We start from the raw sequence: 13,969 nt of genomic DNA, 5'->3' as shown, positions 1-13,969 counted from the left end.
CCAGAAGCAGTATTTTGTATTACTTCTGTGATATATTTGAAAGATTATGGCTTATATATAAACATAGCTCAGGTAACCCATTTAGAGAGGTCAATGTAACTGCTTACACTAGCTTACAGTGGGGGAGTAGATGAAATTTGCTGAGATAAGGATGCTGTGCCGTATACATTCCAGTTTATAAACATCCCCTTTCCATTAAAATAGTCTTCATTGAACTCAGGAAACTTTTTTTTTCTGTTTTCAGTGAATGGTTTTCATTTGTGTGAACGTTGAAAATGACCAAATGTTCAAAGCTCTATTAAACACATTCTGCATGGCTGACCTAAGTATATCAGACTCGCACCAATACTACACTGATTAGACTATTTTCTGACCAACAGGCAAAACACAAGCAGCCACATACAGTACATTCAGAGCTGTTTATTGAATCAATGTCACCTAATGCCTCTATGTCTTCTAATAGCATTGGGAGGTGTGAGATGCACAGAGAGCCCTAGATCTGCTTTACTCAGTACTATCCCTTACTAACCATCTGCAGCATTCACATAACATGCAGCTGCCAGTCATTTCTACTGCATTCTCAATGCAAAAGGTCTACAGCATATGACATGTTTCCAAAGACAATTGGAGTGATGCTCAATCGTAAACACGTTACAAAGTATGTGAACAAATCCCAAAACGAAACAGGCTTGTGAATTGAATGTGATTTGGTCCTGCACATATAACAAATTTCCAGTAGGTGGCACCATGTTAATGTAAATACAACATCTGTACCACATATCGTGGAGCTTTCATTTAATGCAACATTACTTGAAAAAATATAATCGTATTGACTTTTTTTTTTACCTTGAGAAGACAATAACTGACCTATAATAAAGGTTACTGTTTAATATTAAATTGTCATTGCCATCAGCAAATTTAGGGGAAAAAAACATGCTTTTTAAATCAATATAAAAACTACAAAGTGTATTTTTTTCTACATTTCTCATGTTCACAGTACCAGCTAAAAGATGTGGAAACAATTTTCTAACATAAAATAGCAGTTTTTCCACAAATCAGCTTAAATAAACCAGTGCCTGCCATGAAGCATATTGCTGGTGGTAAGTGCATTACATGGCAGTTGGAAATGATGCCTTTGGACAAGGGCTATTAGATGCTGCTGGGAGACAGAAAACATACATCTGCTACCCAGCATGCTCGCTGTTCTGTCTGTGCTGTAGCAAGTCACAGCTCTACCTACATCTTTGATTCAGTCAGCAGGAGCTAATCAGTTTTAATACCGGAAAACAGGAGAGAGAGAGAGAAAAAAACATCTGAGGGGGAAGAAGGGGCGACTGCTTTGGATTGACATAAAAAGGAAAAATATGAAAGGATGCTCTTTGTAGCTTGCGACATAATGCAATGAAAAGCAGCAATGTTCATTGTTCCTATGCCAGAACTGGCTAGAAATAGAACAAAAAAAAATGTACTTCAAGTGTAAGTCCAAATTAAAGACACTGAATTTGCACAAATTAGTTCCTCTCCTCTGACTTTTGATGTTATGTTCTTAGCACACACACACACACACACACACACACAGTCATAAGAATCATGAATCAAATCAAATACTGTGCGATTCAAATAGTGAAATAGTGCTCTATATCTGGTACAATGTTAGAATCCTAGTAAATAAAATCAATCAGCAATGCCATTGTTTTCGGAATATAGTTACTCAAAACATCAATCTAAAAATAAAGACTTATTGTTTATATTTTCTATTACTCTGATACCGTTGGCAAATATTCAGTTATTAATCAATTATGTCAATATTCAATTATTTAATATACACTTTTAAAAAAAGGAAAAAATAAAGGATATAGCATATATGAAAAAAAAAAAAAGATTTATATATATCAGCCTTTCAACTAAAACTCTTGTCTCTAGAACTTTCTGTAATCAAAATGTCTGTGCCTTTGGGCATAGGTTTCAATGCTTTGACAAATGATAACAACATACAAACTAAATTAAGGATCAACATGTCTGTTAGGGCTCTTATTTACAGACTTACAGTAAAATTAAACCCTAAAAACTGATTCCACATGCATTGTGTATAAAACATGCTCTCTGCAATACATAGTTAAAACTGACTGTTGCAACATTATGGGTAGAAATAAATGCTACTACTGTAAGAGGTAATGAAAACATTTTCATTTTGTTTCAGTATTACTGGTAACATTTAATGGAACATGGCTGGGAGATTAAAAGTAATCCGTTCCAGCATATCCTCCTATATAGGCGGCGTTCGGTATACTCCCATGCACAAAAACCTTTCAAATGGCAGTTGCTGTTAATTAAAAGCATGACCTCTAAACAGGAGCTGCAATGAAATGAACTGAAATGTAGTTTGAACCCCAAAGAAAGGTGTTGTCTTGGTTGAGTTTGCCTTCCATTCAAATACATTTCTCTTTAATGATATCGGCACACGTGGAGCAGAAAGGTGCTTGCATGAGCCGACCAGCCACCGGAGGTATGTCGTCCATTCGGCTATTAAATAACGTTTTCAAAAATCTGCATCGATCTCATGATGTTTTCGTCCTGCAGAAATGCAAACACGAGTGAGTCATTTTAAGTTAATCATTAAAAAGCTTGGTCTCAGTAAATTCATTATTTTTTCAATTAGCTTTGCTCTAGAGTAGGCGACGTGGATAGCGGAGTGAATTTTCCATTTTTTTCTAATAATCATTCCTATTCCCTTAAGTGATGTTGTGAAAATGATCCTGGTAACTATTGTAAGGAAACTTAACTCTATCTATGCACGAGGAACTTGTTAAAAATAATAAACCAGTCTTACATTTTGGCAGCAGTCTATAAACTCGTCAATGGTGACCACACCATCCTTGTTTTTGTCCATTTTCTGTCCGAAAGAAAAAAACATTTTATTTATCATCCAAGACCTCTAGAAATAACAAGCTGTATAATGATAAAGAATGGAGTGGTAGAAAGACTTCTTACCTGGAAAAATATCTCCACGTGTTGTCTTGGAGTTTCCTCTTTAAGAATAGGATATGTCCACTTGCCCATCATGTCATAAATGGCTTTCATGATGTCTAACATTTCCTGTGATGCACATCACAAAGGATTGTTTTTCATTTATTACATTAACATCCTTTTTTTAATTCATGTTATTTTTTTCCTACTGTATAACTTGTAATACCTCTTTTGTTATATATCCATCTTTATTAATATCATACAGGTTAAATGCCCAGTTGAGTTTCTCCTGAACTGTTCCTCGCAGCAGTATAGACAATCCCATTACGAAATCCTGCAATCAGATCAAGCACAATGAACCTGATTCATCCATCAGTGTAGTCTCTTAAGAGTAATTATACCACAGTGCTGCTTTAGGTGTTAATTAATAGTTCTGGCTGCAATGCAAGTCAAATGGTATCGTTTCTTTAGTAATTTATACAGAGACTTGCAACTCATACAAGGAATCAGACATTTTCAATCTGTATGAACAAATGAATAATTTTATCACCACATGTTTGTTATAAGATTAATCAGGGCACTGTTGGGTTTCTGTGTCAAGAGTGTGTTCAGCTGCTGGTGAGCAGGTCGATGGGAAAGGGGAGACGTGTGAGTCCACTTTTGGCAAGAAATCCACACTGTTCCATAATAACATCGAAATGGAGATAAAATTATTATAATTACAATTATTATAAGTAAGAAAAAAGCAAATAATGATAAAAAATACAAATTTTTAAAGCCCTGTTTATTTTCATCTAAGCCAATAACCATTGCTGTGGAGTGTGACATCACACACACAAAAAAAATGCTGTATGTATAAGGATCAAGCGATCCACAACATTAAATACAACTATAAATGGATAAAAGTATAATATGTCATTCTTTAATTACAAAAAAATATATTAAATAATAAAGCACAATGGGAAGTGCTGATATAGGGAAATAATGATCTTTTAAAGTACTATCACAGCACTCCACTCTATAACCACATTTGCCATAATATTTTTTTTTTCCTTGAAAAATACATGCAACTACATTTTACACAACATAAAGGCTGTAAAGCGTTTCATTATTTTTTAAGTAAACATTAAAACCAGGCTGTGAGATTTATGAGAAATAACCAACAGGCCTGCAGACGTTTGTGAAGAAGAAGCTCATAAATTCTCATGATTCTAATTAATATACAAAGCCAATTTTCATTCATTTCCAATGCTGATTACAATTTAACTGCCGACATACTGTAGGCTATGCAGTTTGCTAACAGATGAACTGACATCCATATTTATTATATGTGGAAAGACAGACAATGCACCCAACAACACGGTCAACTGCGATCGATAAATATTTATAGCAAACTATGAACATTCACAAGACCAGTGTTAGAACAACCGATGATCAGTGTGAGGAAGCTTTCAGTATATGCATGCTTTAAATATGTGTGGAAACTTTTCTTACTTCAAAACTCACTGCGCCGTTGTGGTCTGTGTCAAATGCGTTGAACAGAAAATGTGCATACGTGGATGCGTCTGAAACAGAAACCAAGCACTGTAATTTTATTTTATTTTTTTTTTACTGCATTTTCTGTCATTTCTTATCCCACTTCTGACAAGAATATAGTTCCCAATTAATTTTAGTTTAATACTGGCGGCTTTATTTTTGTATTCAGCACAATCAGACTCGGCACTTTTATATATTTTTGTGATTATTCCTCACGCAGAATGCTAATTCATGGTTATAGAATTGCAAAGTCATATTTGAAGACTGACTTTAAAGAATAAGTTGCTCAGCTTGATCAGTTTGGGATTCATTCATAAAACTTATTCCACACTTTTCACTAAAACTTTCTCTTACATCTTTGAATAGCTAGCACACAAGATACAGCAACAACACACTGCAATATAGACAGGATCAGTTGCTACACGGGACTATGCTGATGGAACTATGATTCAGTGAAGCATTTAAAGGAAGGTAATATCCAGAGATATACTGACCTCCTTGTGGAAAGAACTGTGCGTAAATGTCCTTAAATGTGTCTTCATTGACCACACCACTTGGACATTCCTGAAAGAAAGAAAAATCATTATTTAACCATCTACTATAACCTTCAGTTAAAATGTTCTTTTAAAGTTATGTGCAACTGCTGTAAGAAATATTTACACAATAGTGCTGATTGTGTGTTGTATAAACCATACCATGAGCCCATTTTTTAGAAGCTGAAATGTATTTCACTTGGCGGAAATGTAGAGTAATAAGCACAAAGCAATTTTATATGATATAAACTTCATGTATGCAATAATGGCATCTCATACCAAATAGCAGTTCCCTTAAAGACCGAAGAAGCCATTCATGCTGAGAGGCTTTATTCATCATTCTCTTTGTTGTGAGAGTTGATTATTCTTCATTGTATCAGTGTAGCTGATTCAGCAGCCAAAATGAATAGGAAGGCTCACCCTGATTTATAGCAAGAGCTCTCAAATGGAATTGAACTAAGTGCTTAAAAGATAAGGCAGTGTCACTACGGTGTCATTAATAAAAAGCCAGAGAAAACACAAGCATGCTGTGAGAAAGAGCTGGGATTTAACAGAGGTCCATCTTCACTTGACTTATTTTTGTACATAAGAGGACAAATAAAACACTAATTATAAGACCATTTATACCTTTATAATGAAATCAGGGCATTGTAGTAGTTACATCACATAAACCACTTTGGGCACTCAATTGTGCAAAACACCATTGTGTGTCAATTAAAGGATATTGATTCTAGCTGTTGATTGGTGATAAACATAGCGGTGTTTAACAGCTACCTCTATAGCTGAATTCCTTGTACTGAATGTAAACATGCATGCCAAGATCTTGAAGAACTTTTTGGTGTAGTGGAAAGTATGGAAGTAATCTATCCCTAGTATAAAGAGAATTAAATGGAAGAGAAAATATGCACTTCCAACCAAGGAGATGTGAATTAACAGGAATACAGATAAATTACAAGGCTGAGCAGTAAAAAGCATGCATGGTATGTCAAGAGAGAACCGCTCAACAATGCTAGCAATTAATTAGCAAGAGGAAGGAACTGACATGGATGGGAAAGAGCTGAGTGATAAGTGTCTCTCACTATACAGTGAATAGAAGTGCAGACAAAACCCAAGAGATAATGATCCATGATGACTGGTGAGAAATGAATATATAAAGCAGGCCAATACTTTCTCGTGAAAGAAATCTGACGCCCTATAGCATTCTACAAAAACGCACATTATATAAAACGATATATATAACATTCAGTGAGGAAGACACAAATGAAAGAATGTTATTGTCAGCTTTCAAGGATGACACATGTAGCTCTGATCATGATAACAAGCTGTTAAGTGAATAGCTCTGCATATCACTGTAATATGCTTTGACATGCGGACAGATGGAGAAAAAGAACAGGATTCACTGGTGCTCGTGTAGTCGGACATGCACATAGGCAAGAAAGGGAGTAGAAGTGAGTGCTCTATCATGGCGGTATTTATTGCAAATTCTGCATAATGTGTCACTACATGACTTTGCTAGAAGTGCTCTCCAGGATTTATTCATAAGTTTATTCATAAATGCTATTGTTCTGAGTTATAAAAATAAATTAATTACGCAGCATGATTCTAGCTTAAGATTTTTAAAATCTTAACTTATTATTCATATTATTCAGTGATTACTATGAATTATTCAGTAACTACAGTAAAAGAAATAAGAAAAGTTTGTAGTTACAAGAGTGAGGAATGTAAATTTGGACCCATATTCAAATGTAGTAGTTCAGACAAGACATAACTGACAAGTCTAATGTTAAAGTAGAATATTACCATGTTTTGGTTAAACAGCCACAAGTCATGTCTGTTCTGTTGAATGCATTATTTTCTTGTTCTGTTTTACTTCTGGTATATTTGTTAGTAGACCATTTTAATGCATGTAAATGAGAGCAATAATTAGATGCATGACTTGTGGAGCTGTGAGTGTCATCACATGTAGACAAAACATGCATAATAATAACAGAATATGGTAATAGTTTGGTAATACCTCTAGACATTGTACTACACCTGTACATAAGACATCCATTCTCCTGTACAGATCATCCCCATAGCTGTATATCCTTATTGTAATTTATTGTAAATAAATAAATAATTATTCATAACTTCTAGAGGACTGAGCTGATTATTCAGTTATATACATTAAATAATATTATTTGGCAACAACAGGAAATCTAATAGAAAGTATTTGTAGTTACAATAGCGTGTAATGTAAGTCTGGACCCAGTGATGAGGGGTTAGATTCAATTTCCCCATTTGCACTGTGGGTGAAATACAATGGTCCATAAGCACATGTTTCTCAGCAAAATCACTTCTTAGAAACGGAGCGCTTCATGGTTTTATTCACTTAAGTTAGTTCACATTGGTCTCTGGCTCTAAATACCAACAGGGGGCAAATCAATCAAAGTACATTAAGCACTTACTTTTTAGATGCATCTTTCCAACTGTCTGTTTTATGAACACAAAAAAAAAAGATCTGAAATGGTCTTTCTAATTGCACGTCTGGGGCAGAATTTGCTCATGCATTAGTCTGTCCATTATTAGGCTGAAGCACTAACAACAGTTAGAAGCTCCAATTCATTATCCTCTATGGAGCAGCTGGGAAATCATGAGTCTCATAACAAATACAGTACAGTGGCTTTGTAGATAATAATGTACGATATATAATACCTGTGTGCTAACTTATGAGAGTACACTGGCGGTTTGGCTTTCAGCACAACTGGTGGTGCACAACTGGTGGATAATTTGATATTACTATCAAATAAACGGATTAATTTCCTGTTCTTTCTCCACTCACTTGACATGGTCACTACACAGTATAATTAATATAATCATAGACAGCATTAGTTTTCAGCTTTCATGTGCTTCCTCCCTGTGATTGAGCCTAAATCACACAGACATGCACAACAGACTCTTGTAGTGAACACTGTTTAGCTGTGTACCCGTAATGAACAGTTTACTGAAATTTCTAAATTAAATTGCTTCTTCTGTTTACCAAATCTGCCCCATTAGCTAGCATAATTACATAAATTTGGCCCTCTGCATATTATTTCCCTAGTTCCAAGTTAATGCAGGGGTTTTCCTGGAACCAGTTTTAAAATAAGCAGATGAAGGGTTGTTTTTTGACTAAATTTATAGGGCAATAGAACTAGTTGTATATACAGTATATACGTGTGTGTGTGTGTGTGTGTGTGTGTTTTATACAGTATGTCACTATCTGAGAAACTAAGAGTTCATTCAAAGCATGTGTGTTCCTACTTGAAAAGAATAAAGTAGTGGATGTTAAGCAGTCTGTGTGGCTAAATGAATCCCTTTTCACCCAACAATGTATAACTTTCTAACAATTTTGGATTGTTTGGTTATAATTTGAGTTTTGGTGTGCTTTCTACACAGACTGTGGACAATATTATTATACACCTGTAGAATAACAGCATATTAAAAGCACATGGATTCTTAAAATAAAGTAACTACAGGGATATTATATTTACACCAACAGTCTCACTTAACATACTGTACCTATCTGTACAGCTGTACCAATAAATAGAGGTGACAGAAATGGTGAGTGTGTCATTAACAAAACAAACAAAAACAACAATGAAGGCTGGATTAAACAAAACTAAGGTAAAGTAAGTCATGCATGAATTCTGATTAAAACATACATACAAAAATACATTATGAATGTAAAAGTGCACACTTGAATGTGTTCTGTTCATAAAATGTAAGTGTTTATTGATAAACGCTCTGTTTAAACACTTTTAGAATCTGAAATCTTGTAACGTCCGGACGCCCTGTGCGGGGCTCGAACCCGGACCTCCATGGTGCTGCGTGCGCCGGCACGCCATGGAGATAGACCCATACGCAGGATTCAATTAAGCGCTGCTTTATTAACATAAACACAAGACTGGGGGAAACTAACGTGAACACTAGACATGACACTAATCAAAGAAAACTTGAAACAATAGCAGACAAAGACAGGTACAAAAGGATCCCTATTTACAGGGCACAACATTAGGGCTAATGGAGAACAGGTGATACGGCACGAGAACAATAGGACAGACGTGGCACAAGATACACACAATAAAGCAGGCTCCATAGAGTCACCTGCCAGCCCCCTCTCCAGGCCTGGCAGGTAACTGTCCAGCAGTTCCTGACAAATCTTCTTCAACCAGCATAATGTCTAAGTACTGGTATCAAGTTCTATATTTTAAATTAAATTTCATTTTCATTTCATTGTCTGTACCGCTTATACAATCTATTCTCAGGCGTCATCAGGGCATCAAGGCAGGATACACCCTGGACAGAGTGTTTTCACAGTCATGATCATTTTGTGACCTGTCCAGGGTGTACCCCTGCCTTTCGCCCTATGTGCGCTGGGATAGGCTCCAGCAGACCCCCGTGACCCTAATTAGGAATAAGCGGTATAGACAATGGATGGATGGATGGATGATCATTTTGCCTCAATAATGTATTTTAAACTTGAACTGTTCAAATACAGTAGAATATTTCAATCTCAATTCAATTTATTTGTATAGCGTGTTTAACATACATGATAATACATGTATGTTAAACGCACTGTACATTGTAGTTAGACAAAATACATGTTTCTCTGCATCTACACATACTGTACATGTGTCTTTTAACCCTCGATATAGCACATTGCATGTGTCTAACTAATGCGGACAGTATGAAGGCCAAGGCCAAGCTTTTTTTTAAACCATCTTTTCTCCCTATAAGGTCATTTTACCAATTCCAACATACTGTATGAAGCTAATCGTACTGAGGTAAAGTCATAATTGTAAGAAATTTTCTGATCCTTTTAAAATATTAAACCATCATTCTGATAAACTTCTTGGTACATGGTATACTTCTTTTCAAGTGTCTACCACAAATATAATACCTCCTTCTGGGACATATTAATTTTCATACAGATTTGTGGCTCCCAAAGACAATTCCAGGTTTAGTCATTCACACTATAGATACTAAACTAATTTATTTGTATGGACACTACCCAGTATTTTGCAGAAATGCTCTAAAAGTCAGTGAGTTATTGTGAGGAGAATATAGCAACAGTAAATAAAACTTCTATTGTTGCCAAATAATTGCTGCGTCCTTTACTTATTCAAGACGATTTTTTTCGTATTTTTGTATTTAAACATGTGTGTACCAAATCTGTTCCAGATCCAGTGCTAAATGTTCCTTGTAAAATAACCTACGGTAAAATAATAACTCATTTTTTGCTGTGTCCCTGGGTTATTTTGTAAGTCTCACTTCCCAAATGTAATCTGCAGTCATAATCTATGCACCATTGCTCATTATGTCATCAAATATTATTATGCCCTAAACATTTATTTTCACCAATGCTATAACTTCAGAGTAATTGGCTTGTGCTATGCCAGGTAAATAAACACAGCAGCAGCTTATGGTATCTAATTGAATGGCACCCTGACTGTGCCTGAGACTGAACAGGTTCTTTGTTGCTGGATTGAGCTCTGGTTAATTAAACAGGAATATTTGGTGTAGTTGTCATCCTTCGCCTATTTTGCACACAGGATTGCAATTACCATTTAAAGAGCCAGTGCTTCTCTCACTATGCCATCACATTATTTGACTCTTGACAAGTCAAAAGTTCTATTAACATCATTTAGCCTGGAGGAGCAACACACGGTTCATTACACTTTATAAATAAGCAGAGTGTAATTAAAAGTGTTTTTCTGTCTTGTCACCCATGATCATTCAATAATTAGCTTACATAGTAACAGGGTTGAGCTGTGAAATGAAGTCATGTTTGAGCATGAGTCTAATGTTTATACCTCTGCAGTGTAACAGACAAAAGCCAGAACATCATATCTATAGAAAATGCTGTAGTGGAAAAGCTAAAATATTTGGCTAAGAAAAATACTTGAATACAGAAAATCAGAGTTATGACATGGCTGACACCTGAAGTTGTCTCTTATTGTGACTGTGAGAAAATTTCCAAAGCAGTGCGTCAGTCGGTCCGAGCTAGGCTTCAGGACGTTGCTACCTGAGTTATATCAGCAGAATTAGGGGAAAGACAGAACACACTGGGAGCAATATTCACTTGATAATGGGCAAAACTTATCTCAAGCCATTCACAAAGTCTTCAGGTACACTATGATATGCTGTCTAAGCCTATATTATTTAGGTCCGTCTTTTAACACAATGACAGAAGGCACTATTATAACTGTATAGTATTCAGTAAATGCATGACCAAAATATATATCATAGGTAACAAACTATAAATCATTAAATGCTTTTTTTTTTTTGTCAATTTATAAACATCAAAATCAGAACAATAAAACTACTTCGGACCATGTAATTAAATTAGAAGAATAATTTAGAATAAATACCTTTAATAATAAAAATAGCGCAGGCATATTTCTTGTGTTATTGAATTTAGCAGGTTTTTAATTACAAATTTCACTTGTGACCCTTTTGCAGTGCAATTACGTCCCAAGAATGCAACAGTAGTTCAGACAAGGCATGTTTATGTATTTTAATAAAATGAAAAGCAACATCTTAGAGTTGGAAACACAAAGTGAAGAACAGGTACAAGGGTCCCACATTTCATTTTCAAGGCTAAGGTTTGCTATTATAAGCCATCTTGTTTGCAGAGACAGCATTCATTGACTGATATTTAAAAGAGAATTTTATTATAACAAAAGAGCAGAACTCTTTTGATTTCAGTCTTGAGATGTTCAGGACGCAAGGCCAAATGTTCTGACTATAACTGTCATAACGATTTTAAAAGCATGGCTATATATACATCTGCTACTTCAGAGAGGATGGCAAATGCCCATTACTTGATTTACGCCTTTGTGCTCTGGTTGAAAGCCAGATAAAGACTCAAATTGAAACATGTTCTATCTAAAAACGCATCTGTAGACCTGTAAAGACCACCAGATCACTTAGAATGAGTGAGACTGGTGCCCGGTGAACTGCCCGATTAAAAAAGGGAGAGGCTTTTAGCACTTTTAGTACAATCATTTCACAAAATGCTAGGAGTGAACTATCAGTGTTCTGCCATTGACTGTAATTACAGGATATCTAATGTATGTTTTAGGCAACAGGGTGATTAAAAGTAACCTAAATTGGTACTTAGTACTAGCAGACATTTGGTGAAAAGACACTGTGTGTATGCTTTTGGTCGAAGGTGCGACCTCAAGGCAGGGTGCAATACTTTATCCTTTAAAATAGTGTCCACGGGAGATGGTGGTCAGATTGTTGGTACAGCTCCCAGAATCTTCAGCCTCTGGATATGCCCACTTCCACATGATTTCTTCCAGTTTTCTTACATGTTCCAGTTAAGACACATGAACTTTGTATTATAAGCTACTATTTTAACTGTTTTGAGATATTAAGATGTTAGATCTTCAACTAGCATAATGTCTCAGTACTGGTAACAAATTCTATATTTCAAAGTTAATTCAAATTTATGTTAGGAAAATATTATTGTATATGCCCAATTACTGGTTTCGCGAGGTTCTATCTGACCTCTCCTTTCTATTCCATGTATATTCCAATCTTAATAACTCATAAATGGCTCAAAGTTTTAAAATGGTTTTTAGAAAGTTTTTCACAGGCATGATCATTTTGCCTTAATAATGTAAACTTGAACTAGTCAAATTAAAATACAATAGAATATTTCAATCTCAATTCAATTTATTTTTATAGCCCGTTTAACATCGGACAAAATACGTGTTTCTGTACAACTTCACCAACTGTACATGTGTCTTTTAACCTTTGATTAAGCACATTGCATGTGTCCAACTAATGCAGACAGTATGGATGCCAAGGTCAATCGTTTGTTCTCCCTATTAGGTCATTATACCAATTCCAACATGCTAGCTAGCTCTTCCCTATCACACAACAGGCACCAAGGTGAGATCAAAAATGAGCTTTCAGATACACATGAATCCAGTCACTGCATCTTTTAGAACTGTTGCTCATGCTACATCACAGGCACAAGCACTAACTGTTCTCTTCTGCATTAATTTGCTCACAAACAACCATGACTGTCTAGAGTCATTGTGATTAGAGACTATGGCATCCTTCCTTAAGGATGGAGTGGCTACAGTAGTTTTGCTGGCTTGGACCACACACCAGTATTGTTTTGTACAGTTTTTTACTTGTATTGAGGGTATCATAAATTATCTACAGCTAAAAGGTCTTCTCCAGCATACTGTACTGATGCTTAAAGTCTGATCTTATACGTGCAAACAAAATGTGGACATTGATTGCCCATAGCCAGTTTTATTAAATATTCATATCTGATGACTGATGTCTGTCATAATCTCAGTTTATATCATTTTAAGGTTCATGGTTTACAGAGTGCTACTGGCATGCTATATTTACACATCCTAGTAAGCAATTATCTGAATCAATCCTTAAGACATGTTCAAGTTAAAGATGAAGCTCCAGCTCACATTTTTGAAGCCTCGGTAGAGAATCTGTAGCTCTTTGCGAGAAAAGCGGGTCTGGGCCTCCAGCTGCTCCAGGCCTTCTGGTCGATGGCGCACGGCTGACAGCTCCAACTCATCCTCGGTACTGTCTGTGGAATACAACATTATACACATACATCAATCTAAATGATAACTAGGCTTTTCTCTGGATAACAGCACATCTGCAAAATATTATCAAGAATTACGAGATTGCAGAAAGATCTTTAGTTTAGCAGCTGAGACTAATAACTGATGATAGCTACTATTGACATATATACAAGATAAAGAAGTAGACAAACGTCTGTAATTCTCTGTAATTCTCACCACAGGGTGCCTTTTGCCTCTGCATTTTCTCAGCAATTTTAGAAACCTGTCATTCAGCCTTATCCTTAATTCTGAATCAAGCATTTTTGGTGTTTTTGAGGGAAACCATAATGAATGTTAACTTGT

General features: G+C 35.6%; 1 protein-coding gene across 5 annotated transcripts in view; it reads right to left on the bottom strand.

Annotated features, from left to right (window-relative positions):
• Positions 1-1,053: 1,053 nt before the first annotated feature.
• Positions 1,054-13,969, bottom strand: part of kcnip4a (potassium voltage-gated channel interacting protein 4a) — a 124,269-nt gene continuing 111,353 nt past the window's right edge. For all 5 annotated transcript variants that reach the window (XM_058394574.1, XM_058394572.1, XM_058394575.1 and 2 more), the window contains exons 2-8: positions 13,505-13,629; positions 4,998-5,067; positions 4,462-4,532; positions 3,194-3,301; positions 2,992-3,096; positions 2,831-2,893; positions 1,054-2,574 (exon numbers count right to left, since the gene is read on the bottom strand). In XM_058394574.1, the coding sequence (XP_058250557.1) occupies positions 2,527-2,574; positions 2,831-2,893; positions 2,992-3,096; positions 3,194-3,301; positions 4,462-4,532; positions 4,998-5,067; positions 13,505-13,629 (590 nt within the window). In that variant the 3' untranslated portion in view covers positions 1,054-2,526. The remainder of the gene's footprint in view (positions 2,575-2,830; positions 2,894-2,991; positions 3,097-3,193; positions 3,302-4,461; positions 4,533-4,997; positions 5,068-13,504; positions 13,630-13,969) is intronic.

The sequence above is a fragment of the Hemibagrus wyckioides genome, linkage group LG07 (genome assembly GCF_019097595.1).
Source record: "Hemibagrus wyckioides isolate EC202008001 linkage group LG07, SWU_Hwy_1.0, whole genome shotgun sequence".
In the NCBI taxonomy this organism is placed as follows: domain Eukaryota; kingdom Metazoa; phylum Chordata; class Actinopteri; order Siluriformes; family Bagridae; genus Hemibagrus; species Hemibagrus wyckioides.
The sequence above is the reverse complement of the archived record's forward strand: the minus strand, read 5'-3'. Positions and strand labels throughout refer to the sequence as shown.